Genomic DNA, 15671 nt, shown 5'->3' with positions numbered 1-15671 from the left:
AGCCATCATGGTGGAGGCAGGTAGTGGACCAGGTTCTCCTGCAGCCATCATGATGGAGGCAGGTAGTGGACCAGGTTCTCCTGCAGCCATAATGGTGGAGGTAGGTAGTGGACCAGGTTCTCCTGCAGCCATCATGGTGGAGGCAGGTAGTGGACCAGGTTCTCCTGCAGCCATCATGGGGGAGGTAGGTAGTGGACCAGGTTCTCCTGCAGCCATCATGGTGGAGGCAGGTAGTGGACCAGGTTCTCCTGCAGCCATAATGGTGGAGGCAGGTAGTGGACCAGGTTCTCCTGCAGCCCTCATGGTGGAGGTATGTAGTGGACCAGGTTCTCTTGCGGCCATCATGATGGAGGCAGGTAGTGGACCAGGTTCTCCTGCAGCCATCATGGTGGAGGCAGGTAGTGGACCAGGTTCTCCTGCAGCCATCATGGTGGAGGCAGGTAGTGGACCAGGTTCTCCTGCAGCCATCATGGTGGAGGCAGGTAGTGGACCAGGTTCTCGTGCAGCCATCATGGTGGAGGTAGGTAGTGGACCAGGTTCTCCTGCAGCCATCATGGTGGAGGCAGGTAGTGGTCCAGGTTCTCTTGCGGCCATCATGATGGAGGCAGGTAGTGGACCAGGTTCTCCTGCAGCCATCATGGTGGAGGTATGTAGTGGACCAGGTTCTCCTGCAGCCATCATGGTGGAGGTAGGTAGTGGACCAGGTTCTCCTGCAGCCATCATGGTGGAGGCAGGTAGTGGACCAGGTTCTCCTGCAGCCATCATGGGGGAGGCAGGTAGTGGAGCAGGTTCTCCTGCAGCCATCATGGTGGAGGCAGGTAGTGGACCAGGTTCTCCTGCAGCCATCATGGTGGAGGCAGGTAGTGGACCAGGTTCTCCTGCAGCCATCATGGTGGAGGTATGTATTGGACCAGGTTCTCCTGCAGCCATCATGGTGGAGGCAGGTAGTGGAGTAGGTTCTCCTGCAGCCATCATGGTGGAGGCAGGTAGTGGAGCAGGTTCTCCTGCAACCATCATGGTGGAGGCAGGTAGTGGAGCAGGTTCTCCTGCAGCCATCATGGTGGAGGCAGGTAGTGGACCAGGTTCTCCTGCAGCCATCATGGTGGAGGCAGGTAGTGGTCCAGGTTCTCCTGCAGCCATCATGGTGGAGGCAGGTAGTGGACCAGGTTCTCCTGCAGCCATCATGGTGGAGGCAGGTAGTGGACCAGGTTCTCCTGCAGCCATCATGGTGGAGGCAGGTAGTGGTCCAGGTTCTGCAGCCATCATGATGGAGGCAGGTAGTGGACCAGGTTCTCCTGCAGCCATCATGGGGGAGGCAGGTAGTGGAGCAGGTTCTCCTGCAGCCATCATGGTGGAGGCAGGTAGTGGTCCAGGTTCTGCAGCCATCATGATGGAGGCAGGTAGTGGAGTAGGTTCTCCTGCAGCCATCATGGTGGAGGCAGGTAGTGGACCAGGTTCTCCTGCAGCCATCATGGTGGAGGCAGGTAGTGGTCCAGGTTCTGCAGCCATCATGATGGAGGCAGGTAGTGGAGCAGGTTCTCCTGCAGCCATCATGGTGGAGGCAGGTAGTGGACCAGGTTCTCCTGCAGCCATCATGGTGGAGGCAGGTAGTGGACCAGGTTCTCCTGCAGCCATCATGATGGAGGCAGGTAGTGGAGCAGGTTCTCCTGCAGCCATCATGATGGAGGCAGGTAGTGGACCAGGTTCTCCTGCAGCCATCATGGTGGAGGCAGGTAGTGGACCAGGTTCTCCTGCAGCCATCATGGTGGAGGCAGGTAGTGGTCCAGGTTCTGCAGCCATCATGGTGGAGGCAGGTAGTGGACCAGGTTCTCCTGCAGCCATCATGATGGAGGCAGGTAGTGGACCAGGTTCTCCTGCAGCCATCATGGTGGAGGCAGGTAGTGGTCCAGGTTCTCCTGCAGCCATCATGGTGGAGGCAGGTAGTGGACCAGGTTCTCCTGCAGCCATCATGGTGGAGGCAGGTAGTGGACCAGGTTCTCCTGCAGCCATCATGGTGGAGGCAGGTAGTGGACCAGGTTCTCCTGCAGCCATGAGACTCCAGTAAGATGAAATTGTTGGTTGTTCTATTCATTTGGAGGATGAGCGGGTGGAGCATGTGATGTCAGATACAGAAGCCAAACATTCTCTCCTTACATCGACCATTTGTCTTGTGATCCTTCCCTGATATCTTTCCTCCAGCCGGTTATGCTCACTACCACTGCTGTACCGGACCATCTTCCTCACTACCACTGCTGTACCGGACCATCTTCCTCACTACCACTGCTGTACTGGACCATCTTCCTCACTACCACTGCTGTACCGGACCATCTTCCTCTACCACTGCTGTACCGGACTATCTTCCTCACTACCACTGCTGTACCGGACCATCTTCCTCTACCACTGCTGTACCGGGCCATCTTCCTCACTACCACTGCTGTACCGGGCCATCTTCCTCACTACCATTGCTGTACCGGGCCATCTTCCTCACTACCACTGCTGTACCGGACCATCTTCCTCACTACCACTGCTGTACCGGACCATCTTCCTCTACCACTGCTGTACTGGACCATCTTCCTCACTACCACTGCTGTACCGGACCATCTTCCTCACTACCACTGCTGTACCGGACCATCTTCCTCTACCACTGCTGTACCGGACCATCTTCCTCACTACTCACTGCTGTACCGGGCCATCCTTCCTCTACCACTGCTTTGACCGCTCTACCACTGCTGTACCGGACCATCTCCTCACTACCACTGCTGTACCGGCCATCTTCCTCACTACCACTGCTGTACCGGACCATCTTCCTCATACCACTGCTGTACCGGACATCTTCCTCACTACCACTGCTGTACGGACCATCTTCCTCACTACCACTGCTGTACCGGGCCATCTTCCTCACTACCACTGCTGTACCGGCCATCTTCCTCACTACCACTGCTGTACCGGACATCTTCCTCACTACCACTGCTGTACCGGACCATCTTCCTCACTACCACTGCTGTACCGGACCATCTTCCTCTACCAATGCTGTACCGGGCCATCTTCCTCCACTACCATGCTGTACTGACCATCTTCCTCACTACATTGCTGTGTACCGGGCCATCTTCTCACTACCACTGCTGTACCGGGACCATCTCCTCACTACCACTGCTGTACCGGACCATCTTCCTCACTACCACTGCTGTCCCGGGACATCTTCCTCACTACCACTGCTGCTACCGGACCCATCTTCTCTCTACCATGCTGTACCGGCCATCTTCCTCACTACCACTGCTGTACCGGACATCTTCCTCACTACCACTGCTGTACTGGACCATCTTCCTCACTACCATGCTGTACAGGACCATCTTCCTCACTACCACTGCTGTACTGGACCATCTTCCTCACTACCACTGCTGTACTGGACCATTTCCTCTACCACTGCTGTACGGACCATCATCCTCTACCACTGCTGTACGGGCCATCTTCCTCACTACCACTGCTGTACCGGACCATCTTCCTCTACCACTGCTGTACCGGGCCATCTTCCTCACTACCATTGCTGTACCGGGCCATCTTCCTCACTACCACTGCTGTACCGGACCATCTTCCTCACTACCACTGCTGTACTGGACCATCTTCCTCACTACCACTGCTGTACTGGACCATCTTCCTCACTACCACTGCTGTACCGGGCCATCTTCCTCACTACCATTGCTGTACCGGACCATCTTCCTCACTACCACTGCTGTACCGGACCATCTTCCTCACTACCACTGCTGTACTGGACCATCTTCCTCACTACCACTGCTGTACCGGACCATCTTCCTCACTACCACTGCTGTACCGGACCATCTTCCTCACTACCACTGCTGTACTGGACCATCTTCCTCACTACCACTGCTGTACCGGGCCATCTTCCTCACTACCACTGCTGTACCGGGCCATCTTCCTCACTACCACTGCTGTACTGGACCATCTTCACTACCACTGCTGTACCGGGCCATTTTCTTCACTACCACTGCTGTACCGGGCCATTTTCTTCACTACCACTGCTGTACCAGGCCATCTTCCTCACTACCACTGCTGTACCAGGCCATCTTCCTCACTACCACTGCTGTACCAGGCCATCTTCCTCCCCCCGCTCTACCACCACTGGTTGTGTGGTAAGTGACACCAGCTTCATCCAGATGAAGGCATTTCCTGCATACTACTGTACATTGCTGGTGCCCCATACCTGTGCACTGTACACTGGTGTTGCCCCATACCTGTGTACTGTACACTGATGGTGCCCCATACCTGTGTACTGTTCACTGATGGTGCCCCATACCTGTGTACTGTACATTGCTGGTGCCCCATACCTGTGTATTGTACACTGATGGTGCCCCATACCTGTGTACTGTACACTGGTGTTGCCCCATACCTGTGTACTGTACACTGATGGTGCCCCATACCTGTGTACTGTTCACTGATGGTGCCCCATACCTGTGTACTGTACATTGCTGGTGCCCCATATTTGTGTACTGTACACTGATGGTGCCCCATACCTGTGTACTGTACACTGGTGTTGCCCCATACCTGTGTACTGTACACTGATGGTGCCCCATACCTGTGTACTGTTCACTGATGGTGCCCCATACCTGTGTACTGTACAGTGATGGTGCCCCATACCTGTGTACTGTACACTGATGGTGCCCCATACCTGTGTACTTTACACTGGTGTTGCCCCATACCTGTGTACTGTACACTGATGGTGCCCCATACCTGTGTACTGTTCACTGATGGTGCCCCATACCTGTGTACTGTACATTGCTGGTGCCCCATACTTGTGTACTGTACACTGATGGTGCCCCATACCTGTGTACTGTACACTGGTGTTGCCCCATACCTGTGTACTGTACAGTGATGGTGCCCCATACCTGTGTACTGTTCACTGATGGTGCCCCATACCTGTGTACTGTACACTGGTGTTGCCCCGTACCTGTGTATTGTACACTGATGGTGCCCCATACCTGTGTACTGTACACTGATGGTACCCCATACCTGTGTACTGTACACTGATGTTGCCCCATACCTGTGCACTGTACACTGGTGTTGCCCCATACCTGTGTACTGTACACTGATGGTGCCCCATACCTGTGTACTGTACACTGATGGTGCCCCATACCTGTGTACTGTACACTGATGGTGCCCCATACCTGTGTACTGTACACTGGTGTTGCCCCATACCTGTGTACTGTTCACTGATGGTGCCCCATACCTGTGTACTGTACACTGGTGTTTCCCCATGCCTGTGTACTGTTCACTGATGGTGCCCCATACCTGTGAACTGTACAGTGATGGTGCCCCATACCTGTGTACTGTACACTGATGGTGCCCCATACCTGTTTACTGTACAGTGATGGTGCCCCATACCTGTTTACTGTACATTGCTGGTGCCCCATACCTGTGTACTTTACAGTGGTGTTGCCCCATATCTGTGTACTGTACACTGGTGTTCCCCATACCTGTGTACTGTACACTGATGGTGCCCCATACCTGTGTACTGTACACTGATGGTGCCCCATACCTGTGTACTGTACACTGATGGTGCCCCATGCCTGTGTACTGTACACTGATGGTGCCCCATGCCTGTGTACTGTACACTGATGGTGCCCCATACCTGTGTACTGTACATTGCTGGTGCCCCATACCTGTGTACTGTACACTGATGGTGCCCCATACCTGTGTACTGTACACTGATGGTGCCCCATACCTGTGTACTGTACACTGATGGTGCCCCATACCTGTGTACTGTACACTGATGGTGCCCCATACCTGTGTACTGTACACTGATGGTGCCCCATACCTGTGTACTGTACACTGATGGTGCCCCATACCTGTGTACTGTACACTGATGGTGCCCCATACCTGTGTACTGTACACTGGTGGTGCCCCATACCTGTGTACTGTACACTGATGGTGCCCCATACCTGTGTACTGTACACTGATGGTGCCCCATACCTGTGTACTGTACACTGATGGTGCCCCATACCTGTGTACTGTACACTGATGGTGCCCCATACCTGTGTACTGTTCACTGATGGTGCCCCATACCTGTATACTGTACAGTGATGGTGCCCCATACCTGTGTACTGTACACTGATGGTGCCCCATACCTGTGTACTGTACACTGATGGTGCCCCATACCTGTGTACTGTACACTGGTGGTGCCCCATACCTGTGTACTGTACACTGATGGTGCCCCATACCTGTGTACTGTACACTGATGGTGCCCCATACCTGTGTACTGTACACTGATGGTGCCCCATACCTGTGTACTGTACACTGATGGTGCCCCATACCTGTGTACTGTTCACTGATGGTGCCCCATACCTGTATACTGTACAGTGATGGTGCCCCATACCTGTGTACTGTACACTGATGGTGCCCCATACCTGTGTACTGTACAGTGATGGTGCCCCATACCTGTGTACTGTTCACTGATGGTGCCCCATACCTGTATACTGTACAGTGATGGTGCCCCATACCTGTGTACTGTACACTGATGGTGCCCCATACCTGTGTACTGTACAGTGATGGTGCCCCATACCTGTATACTGTACAGTGATGGTACCTGTGTATTGTACAGTGATGGTACCTGTATACTGTACAGTGATGGTACTCCATACCTGTGTGCTGTGCACTGGTGGAGGGGGTAGTACACTGGAGCAGGTAACTTACCACAATGTTTTCTTCTCACAGTACCACCCACCATAGTGGACCAGGCCAGCAGTAGGAGTAATATTGTCGTTCGTGAGAAAGACAACGTTACCCTAAAGTGTCATGGCGACGGCTTCCCCAACCCTCAGATCAAGTGGCGCAGGGAGGACAGCAAGCCAATAGAAACCTCGGACGGAAGGAGAGGTAAGAACTGATTGGCGGAGGATGGCTTCTGTTGAGAGTAAACTATACCGTCATGAGAGAAGTGTGTTCTCTTATGGCTTAATGGTCTTATATGTAATGAAAACTTGGAATAAAAGGAGAACTAAGTTTTGATTGGCTGGACTGACGATACAGATATTTCAGTTCCCATAATAGGAAAAGTAAGTTTTGATTGGTTGGAAGACGACACGAAGGGATCATTTTATATTATGATTATGACCTGTACTGACTGACTGTCATGACCCACACGTAAGTAGGCATGGCACAAGGTAGCGGTATACGCCCACACGTAAGTAGGCATGGCACAAGGTAGCGGTATACGCCCACACGTAAGTAGGCATGGCACAAGGTAGCGGTATACGCCCACACGTAAGTAGGCATGGCACAAGGTAGCGGTATACGCCCACATGTAAGTAGGCATGGCACAAGGTAGCGGTATACGCCCACACGTAAGTAGGCATGGCACAAGGTAGCGGTATACGCCCACACGTAAGTAGGCATGGCACAAGGTAGCGGTATACGCCCACACGTAAGTAGGCATGGCACAAGGTAGCGGTATACGCCCACATGTAAGTAGGCATGGCACAAGGTAGCGGTATACGCCCACACGTAAGTAGGCATGGCACAAGGTAGCGGTATACGCCCACACGTAAGTAGGCAGTAGCGTGGTATACGCCCAATGAGTAGGCTGGCACAAGGTAGCGTATACGCCCACACGTAAGTAGGCATGGCACAAGGTAGCGGTATACGCCCACACGTAAGTAGGCATGGCACAAGGTAGCGGTATACGCCCACACGTAAGTAGGCATGGCACAAGGTAGCGGTATACGCCTACACGTAAGTAGGCATGGCACAAGGTAGCGGTATACGCCCACACGTAAGTAGGCATGGCACAAGGTAGCGGTATACGCCTACACGTAAGTAGGCATGGCACAAGGTAGCGGTATACGCCCACACGTAAGTAGGCATGGCACAAGGTAGCGGTATACGCCTACACGTAAGTAGGCATGGCACAAGGTAGCGGTATACGCCTACACGTAAGTAGGTATGGCACAAGGTAGCGGTATACGCCCACACGTAAGTAGGCATGGCACAAGGTAGCGGTATACGCCCACACGTAAGTAGGCATGGCACAAGGTAGCGGTATACGCCCACACGTAAGTAGGTATGGCACAAGGTAGCGTTATGCGCCTACACGTAAGTAGGTACGGCACAAGGTACCGTTATGCGCCTACACGTAAGTAGAGACGGCTCAAGGTAGAGGTATACGCCCACACGTAAGTAGGCATGGCACAAGGTAGCGGTATACGCCCACACGTAAGTAGGCATGGCACAAGGTAGCGGTATACGCCCACACGTAAGTAGGCATGGCACAAGGTAGCGGTATACGCCCACACGTAAGTAGGCATGGCACAAGGTAGCGGTATACGCCCACACGTAATTAGGTATGGCACAAGGTAGCGGTATACGCCCACACGTAAGTAGGCATGGCACAAGGTAGCGGTATACGCCCACACGTAAGTAGGCATGGCACAAGGTAGCGGTATACGCCCACACGTAAGTAGGCATGGCACAAGGTAGCGGTATACGCCCACACGTAATTAGGTATGGCACAAGGTAGCGGTATACGCCCACACGTAAGTAGGCATGGCACAAGGTAGCGGTATACGCCCACACGTAAGTAGGCATGGCACAAGGTAGCGGTATACGCCCACACGTAAGTAGGCATGGCACAAGGTAGCGGTATACGCCCACACGTAAGTAGGCATGGCACAAGGTAGCGGTATACGCCCACACGTAAGTAGGTATGGCACAAGGTAGCGGTATACGCCCACACGTAAGTAGGCATGGCACAAGGTAGCGGTATACGCCCACACGTAAGTAGGTATGGCACAAGGTAGCGGTATACGCCCACACGTAAGTAGGCATGGCACAAGGTAGCGGCATACGCCCACACGTAAGTAGGCATGGCACAAGGTAGCAGAATACGCCCATACGTAAGTAGGCATGGCTCAAGGTAGCGGCATACGCCCACACGTAAGTAGGCATGGCACAAGGTAGCGGCATACGCCCACACGTAAGTAGGCATGGCACAAGGTAGCGGCATACGCCCACACGTAAGTAGGCATGGCACAAGGTAGCGGCATACGCCCACACGTAAGTAGGCATGGCACAAGGTAGCGGTATACGCCCACACGTAAGTAGGCATGGCACAAGGTAGCAGTATACGCCCATACGTAAGTAGGCATGGCACAAGGTAGCGGCATACGCCCACACGTAAGTAGGCATGGCACAAGGTAGCGGCATACGCCCACACGTAAGTAGGCATGGCACAAGGTAGCGGCATACGCCCACACGTAAGTAGGCATGGCACAAGGTAGCGGCATACGCCCACACGTAAGTAGGCATGGCACAAGGTAGCGGTATACGCCCACACGTAAGTAGGCATGGCACAAGGTAGCAGTATACGCCCATACGTAAGTAGGCATGGCACAAGGTAGCGGCATACGCCCACACGTAAGTAGGCATGGCACAAGGTAGCGGCATACGCCCACACGTAAGTAGGCATGGCACAAGGTAGCGGCATACGCCCACACGTAAGTAGGCATGGCACAAGGTAGCGGCATACGCCCACACGTAAGTAGGCATGGCACAAGGTAGCGGTATACGCCCACACGTAAGTAGGCATGGCACAAGGTAGCAGTATACGCCCAGACGTAAGTAGGCATGGCACAAGGTAGCGGCATACGCCCACACGTAAGTAGGCATGGCACAAGGTAGCGGCATACGCCCACACGTAAGTAGGCATGGCACAAGGTAGCGGCATACGCCCACACGTAAGTAGGCATGGCACAAGGTAGCGGCATACGCCCACACGTAAGTAGGCATGGCACAAGGTAGCGGCATACGCCCACACGTAAGTAGGCATGGCACAAGGTAGCGGTATACGCCCACACGTAAGTAGGCATGGCACAAGGTAGCAGTATACGCCCATACGTAAGTAGGCATGGCACAAGGTAGCGGCATACGCCCACACGTAAGTAGGCATGGCACAAGGTAGCGGCATACGCCCACACGTAAGTAGGCATGGCACAAGGTAGCGGCATACGCCCACACGTAAGTAGGCATGGCACAAGGTAGCAGTGTACGCCCACACGTAATTGGGTGTGGCGGCAGGTGCCAGATGTAACCATAGTCACGTACGTGATCACAGTAACGGTTAACCCTTGGGTAAGTACTGTACCACCAGCCTTGGGCAAGTACTGTATCACCAGCCTTGGGCAAGTACTGTACCACCAGGCTGAGGTAAGTACTGTACCACCAGGCTGAAGTAAGTACTGTACCACCAACCTTGGGCAAGTTCTGTATCACCAGCCTTGGGCAAGTACTGTACCACCAGGCTGAGGTAAGTACTGTACCACCAGGCTGAAGTAAGTACTGTACCACCAACCTTGGGCAAGTTCTGTATCACCAGCCTTGGGCAAGTTCTGTACCACCAGGCTGAAGTAAGTACTGTACCACCAACCTTGGGCAAGTACTGTATCACCAGCCTTGGGCAAGTTCTGTACCACCAGGCTGAAGTAAGTACTGTACCACCAACCTTGGGTAAGTACTGTACCACCAGCCTTGGGTAAGTACTGTACCACCAGCCTTGGGCAAGTACTGTATCACCAGCCTTGGGCAAGTACTGTACCACCAGGCTGAGGTAAGTACTGTACCACCAGGCTGAAGTAAGTACTGTACCACCAACCTTGGGCAAGTTCTGTATCACCAGCCTTGGGCAAGTACTGTACCACCAGGCTGAGGTAAGTACTGTACCACCAGGCTGAAGTAAGTACTGTACCACCAACCTTGGGCAAGTTCTGTATCACCAGCCTTGGGCAAGTTCTGTACCACCAGGCTGAGGTAAGTACTGTACCACCAACCTTGGGCAAGTACTGTATCACCAGCCTGGGGTAAGTACTGTACCACCAACCTTGGGCAAGTTCTGTATCACCAGCCTTGGGCAAGTTCTGTACCACCAGGCTGAAGTAAGTACTGTACCACCAACCTTGGGCAAGTACTGTACCACCAGGCTGAGGTAAATACTGTACCACCAGGCTGAAGTAAGTACTGTACCACCAGCCTTGGGCAAGTACTGTATCACCAGCCTTGGGCAAGTACTGTACCACCAGGCTGAAGTAAGTACTGTACCACCAACCTTGGGCAAGTACTGTATCACCAGCCTGGGGTAAGTACTGTACCACCAGGCTGAAGTAAGTACTGTACCACCAACCTTGGGCAAGTTCTGTATCACCAGCCTTGGGCAAGTTCTGTACCACCAGGCTGAAGTAAGTACTGCACCACCAACCTTGGGCAAGTACTGTATCACCAGCCTTGGGCAAGTTCTGTACCACCAGGCTGAAGCAAGTACTGTCCCACCATACTGACCACCAACCTTGGGCAAGTATTGTATCACCAGCCTGGGGTAAGTACTGTACCACCAGGCTAAAGTAAGTACTGTACCACCAACCTTGGGCAAGTACTGTATCACCAGCCTGGGGTAAGTACTGTACCACCAGGCTGAAGTAAGTACTGTACCACCAACCTTGGGCAAGTACTGTATCACCAGCCTTGGGCAAGTTCTGTACCACCAGGCTGAGGTAAGTACTGTACCACCAGGCTGAAGTAAGTACTGTACCACCAACTTTGGGCAAGTTCTGTATCACCAGCCTTGGGCAAGTTCTGTACCACCAGGCTGAGGTAAGTACTGTACCACCAACCTTGGGCAAGTACTGTATCACCAGCCTGGGGTAAGTACTGTACCACCAACCTTGGGCAAGTTCTGTATCACCAGCCTTGGGCAAGTTCTGTACCACCAGGCTGAAGTAAGTACTGTACCACCAACCTTGGGCAAGTACTGTACCACCAGGCTGAGGTAAATACTGTACCACCAGGCTGAAGTAAGTACTGTACCACCAGCCTTGGGCAAGTACTGTATCACCAGCCTTGGGCAAGTTCTGTACCACCAGGCTGAGGTAAGTACTGTACCACCAGGCTGAAGTAAGTACTGTACCACCAACTTTGGGCAAGTTCTGTATCACCAGCCTGGGGTAAGTACTGTACCACCAGCCTGGGGTAAGTATTGTACCACCAGGCTGATGTAAGTATAATAGCGTCATCTTAGGGTAAGTTTAATACCACCAGCCTAAGGTAAGTACTGTACCTCCAGCCTGAGGTAAGTACTGTACCATTCTGGGGTAAGTACTGTACCAACAACCTGGGGTAAATACTGTACCACCAACCTGGGGTAAGTACTGTGCCACCAGCCAGGGGTAAATACTGTACCACTTTCCTGGGGTAAGTACTGAACCACCATCCTGGGGTAAGTACTGTACCACCAGCCTAAGGTAAGTACTGTACCTCCAGCCTGAGGTAAGTACTGTACCACCATCCTGGGGTAAGTACTGTACCACCAGCCTGGGGTAAGTACTGTACCACATAATGCAATGGTTAGGGGGGAGGGGAGGGGGGTGCACCAGTGTACACATTCTTCCACCATTTCTCTCCTCCTCCTGTATTGCTGCAGTAGAGCTATTAAATGGTCCACAAGAAAGCATGTCATTGTAGTATGTTGATTGTCTCAACTACATCATTGGCAGAACCCGGATAGTTGACCTCAGACCATGTTCAGGTTGCAGGGTATGTTGTGCCTTTATATTATCTTTACAACCAGACTATCCTTCCTTATTATCACCATGTTGTGGTGAGGATATCACCATGTTGTGGTGAGGATATCACCATGTTGTGGTGAGGATATCACCATGTTGTGGTGAGGATATCACCATGTTGTGGTGAGGATATCACCATGTTGTGGTGAGGATATCACCATGTTGTGGTGAGGATATCACCATGTTGTGGTGAGGATATCACCATGTTGTGGTGAGGATATCACCATGTTGTGGTGAGGATATCACCATGTTGTGGTGAGGATATCACCATTTGTGGTGAGGATATCACCATGTTGTGGTGAGGATATCACCATTTGTGGTGAGGATATCACCATGTTGTGGTGAGGATATCACCATGTTGTGGTGAGGATATCACCATGTTGTGGTGAGGATATCACCATGTTGTGGTGAGGATATCATCATGTTGTGGTGAGGATATCACCATGTTGTGGTGAGGATATCACCATGTTGTGGTGAGGATATCACCATGTTGTGGTGAGGATATCATCATGTTGTGGTGAGGATATCATCATGTTGTGGTGAGGATATCACCATGTTGTGGTGAGGATATCACCATGTTGTGGTGAGGATATCACCATGTTGTGGTGAGGATATCACCATGTTGTGGTGAGGATATCACCATGTTGTGGTGAGGATATCACCATGTTGTGGTGAGGATATCACCATGTTGTGGTGAGGATATCACCATGTTGTGGTGAGGATATCACCATGTTGTGGTGAGGATATCATCATGTTGTGGTGAGGATATCACCATGTTGTGGTGAGGATATCACCATGTTGTGGTGAGGATATCACCATGTTGTGGTGAGGATATCACCATGTTGTGGTGAGGATATCACCATGTTGTGGTGAGGATATCACCATGTTGTGGTGAGGATATCATCATGTTGTGGTGAGGATATCACATGTTGTGGTGAGGATATCACCATGTTGTGGTGAGGATATCACCATGTTGTGGTGAGGATATCATCATGTTGTGGTGAGGATATCATCATGTTGTGGTGAGGATATCACCATGTTGTGGTGAGGATATCACCATGTTGTGGTGAGGATATCACCATGTTGTGGTGAGGATATCACCATGTTGTGGTGAGGATATCACATGTTGTGGTGAGGATTCATCATGTGTGGTGAGGATATCATCATGTTGTGGTGAGGATATCATCATGTTGTGGTGAGGATACTCTCATGTTGTGGTGAGGATATCACCATGTTGTGGTGAGGATATCACCATGTTGTGGTGAGGATATCACCATGTTGTGGTGGGATATCGCCATGTTGTGGTGAGGATATCACCATGTTGTGGTGAGGATCATCATCATGTTGTGGTGAGGATATCACCATGTTGTGGTGAGGATATCACCATGTTGTGGTGAGGATATCATCATGTTGTGGTGGAGGATTATCCATGTTGTGGTGGGATATCATCATGTTGTGGTGAGGATATCACCATGTTGTGGTGAGGATATCACCATGTTGTGGTGAGGATATCACCATGTTGTGGTGAGGATATCACCATGTTGTGGTGAGGATATCACCATGTTGTGGTGAGGATATCACCATGTTGTGGTGAGGATATCTTATATATATCCTTCATGAAGCAAGAACATTCGTCTACATGCAATATTGGACATAATAACATTGATATGAAGCAACCTTTACCCTGGGAGACTTTCCCATATAATGTCCTCACCAGTATACCTTATACTTACTATATGGTTCAATTGTGGAGGAGCCTTCTGCTGTACTATCCTGTCTCCATCTATAGTGGTGGGTGAGGGAGGAGCCTTCTGCTGTACTATCCTGTCTCCATCTATAGTGGTGGGTGAGGGAGGAGCCTTCTGCTGTACTATCCTGTCTCCATCTATAGTGGTGGGTGGGAGAGGAGCCTTCTGCTGTACTATCCTGTCTCCATCTATAGTGGTGGGTGAGGGAGGAGCCTTCTGCTGTACTATCCTGTCTCCATCTATAGTGGTGGGTGAGGGAGGAGCCTTCTGCTGTACTATCCTGTCTCCATCTATAGTGGTGGGTGAGGGAGGAGCCTTCTGCTGTACTATCCTGTCTCCATCTATAGTGGTGGGTGAGGGAGGAGCCTTCTGCTGTACTATCCTGTCTCCATCTATAGTGGTGGGTGGGGAGGAACCTTCTGCTATACTATCCTGTCTCCATATATATTGGTGGGTGGGGGAGGAGCCTTCTGCTGTACTATCCTGTCTCCATCTGTGGTGGGTGGAGGAGGAGCCTTCTGCTGTACTATCCTGTCTCCATCTATAGTGGTGGGTGAGGGAGGAGCCTTCTGCTGTACTATCCTGTCTCCATCTATAGTGGTGGGTGGGGGAGGAGCCTTCTGCTGTACTATCCTGTCTCCATCTGTGGTGGGTGGAGGAGGAGCCTTCTGCTGTACTATCCTGTCTCCATCTATAGTGGTGGGTGAGGGAGGAGCCTTCTGCTGTACTATCCTGTCTCCATCTATAGTGGTGGGTGGGGAGGAACCTTCTGCTATACTATCCAGTCTCCATCTATAGTGGTGGGTGGGGGAGGAGCCTTCTGCTGTACTATCCTGTCTCCATCTATATTGGTGGGTGGGGGAGGAGCCTTCTGCTGTACTATCCTGTCTCCATCTATAGTGATGGGTGAGGGAGGAGCCTTCTGCTGTACTATCCTGTCTCCATCTATAGTGGTGGGTGAGGGAGGAGCCTTCTGCTGTACTATCCTGTCTCCATCTATAGTGGTGGGTGGGGAGGAACCTTCTGCTATACTATCCTGTCTCCATATATATTGGTGGGTGGGGGAGGAGCCTTCTGCTGTACTATCCTGTCTCCATCTATATTGGTGGGTGGGGGAGGAGCCTTCTGCTGTACTATCCTGTCTCCATCTATAGTGATGGGTGAGGGAGGAGCCTTCTGCTGTACTATCCTGTCTCCATCTATAGTGGTGGGTGAGGGAGGAGCCTTCTGCTGTACTATCCTGTCTCCATCTATAGTGGTGGGTGAGGGAGGAGCCTTCTGCTGTACTATCCTGTCTCCATCTATA

At 52.0% G+C, this 15671-nt stretch overlaps 1 protein-coding gene across 2 annotated transcripts in view; it reads left to right on the top strand.

The window, feature by feature from the left end:
• Window positions 1–15671, top strand: part of LOC139767393 (lachesin-like) — a 363934-nt gene that overhangs the window by 291356 nt on the left and 56907 nt on the right. For both annotated transcript variants that reach the window (XM_071696730.1, XM_071696729.1), the window contains one exon: window positions 6727–6888. In XM_071696730.1, the coding sequence (XP_071552831.1) occupies window positions 6727–6888 (162 nt within the window). The remainder of the gene's footprint in view (window positions 1–6726; window positions 6889–15671) is intronic.

Source organism: Panulirus ornatus, chromosome 61 (assembly GCF_036320965.1).
Source record: "Panulirus ornatus isolate Po-2019 chromosome 61, ASM3632096v1, whole genome shotgun sequence".
Classification (NCBI taxonomy): Eukaryota; Metazoa; Arthropoda; class Malacostraca; order Decapoda; family Palinuridae; genus Panulirus; species Panulirus ornatus.
Note: the sequence above shows the minus strand (reverse complement) of the source record. Positions and strands in the feature narration are given on the sequence as shown.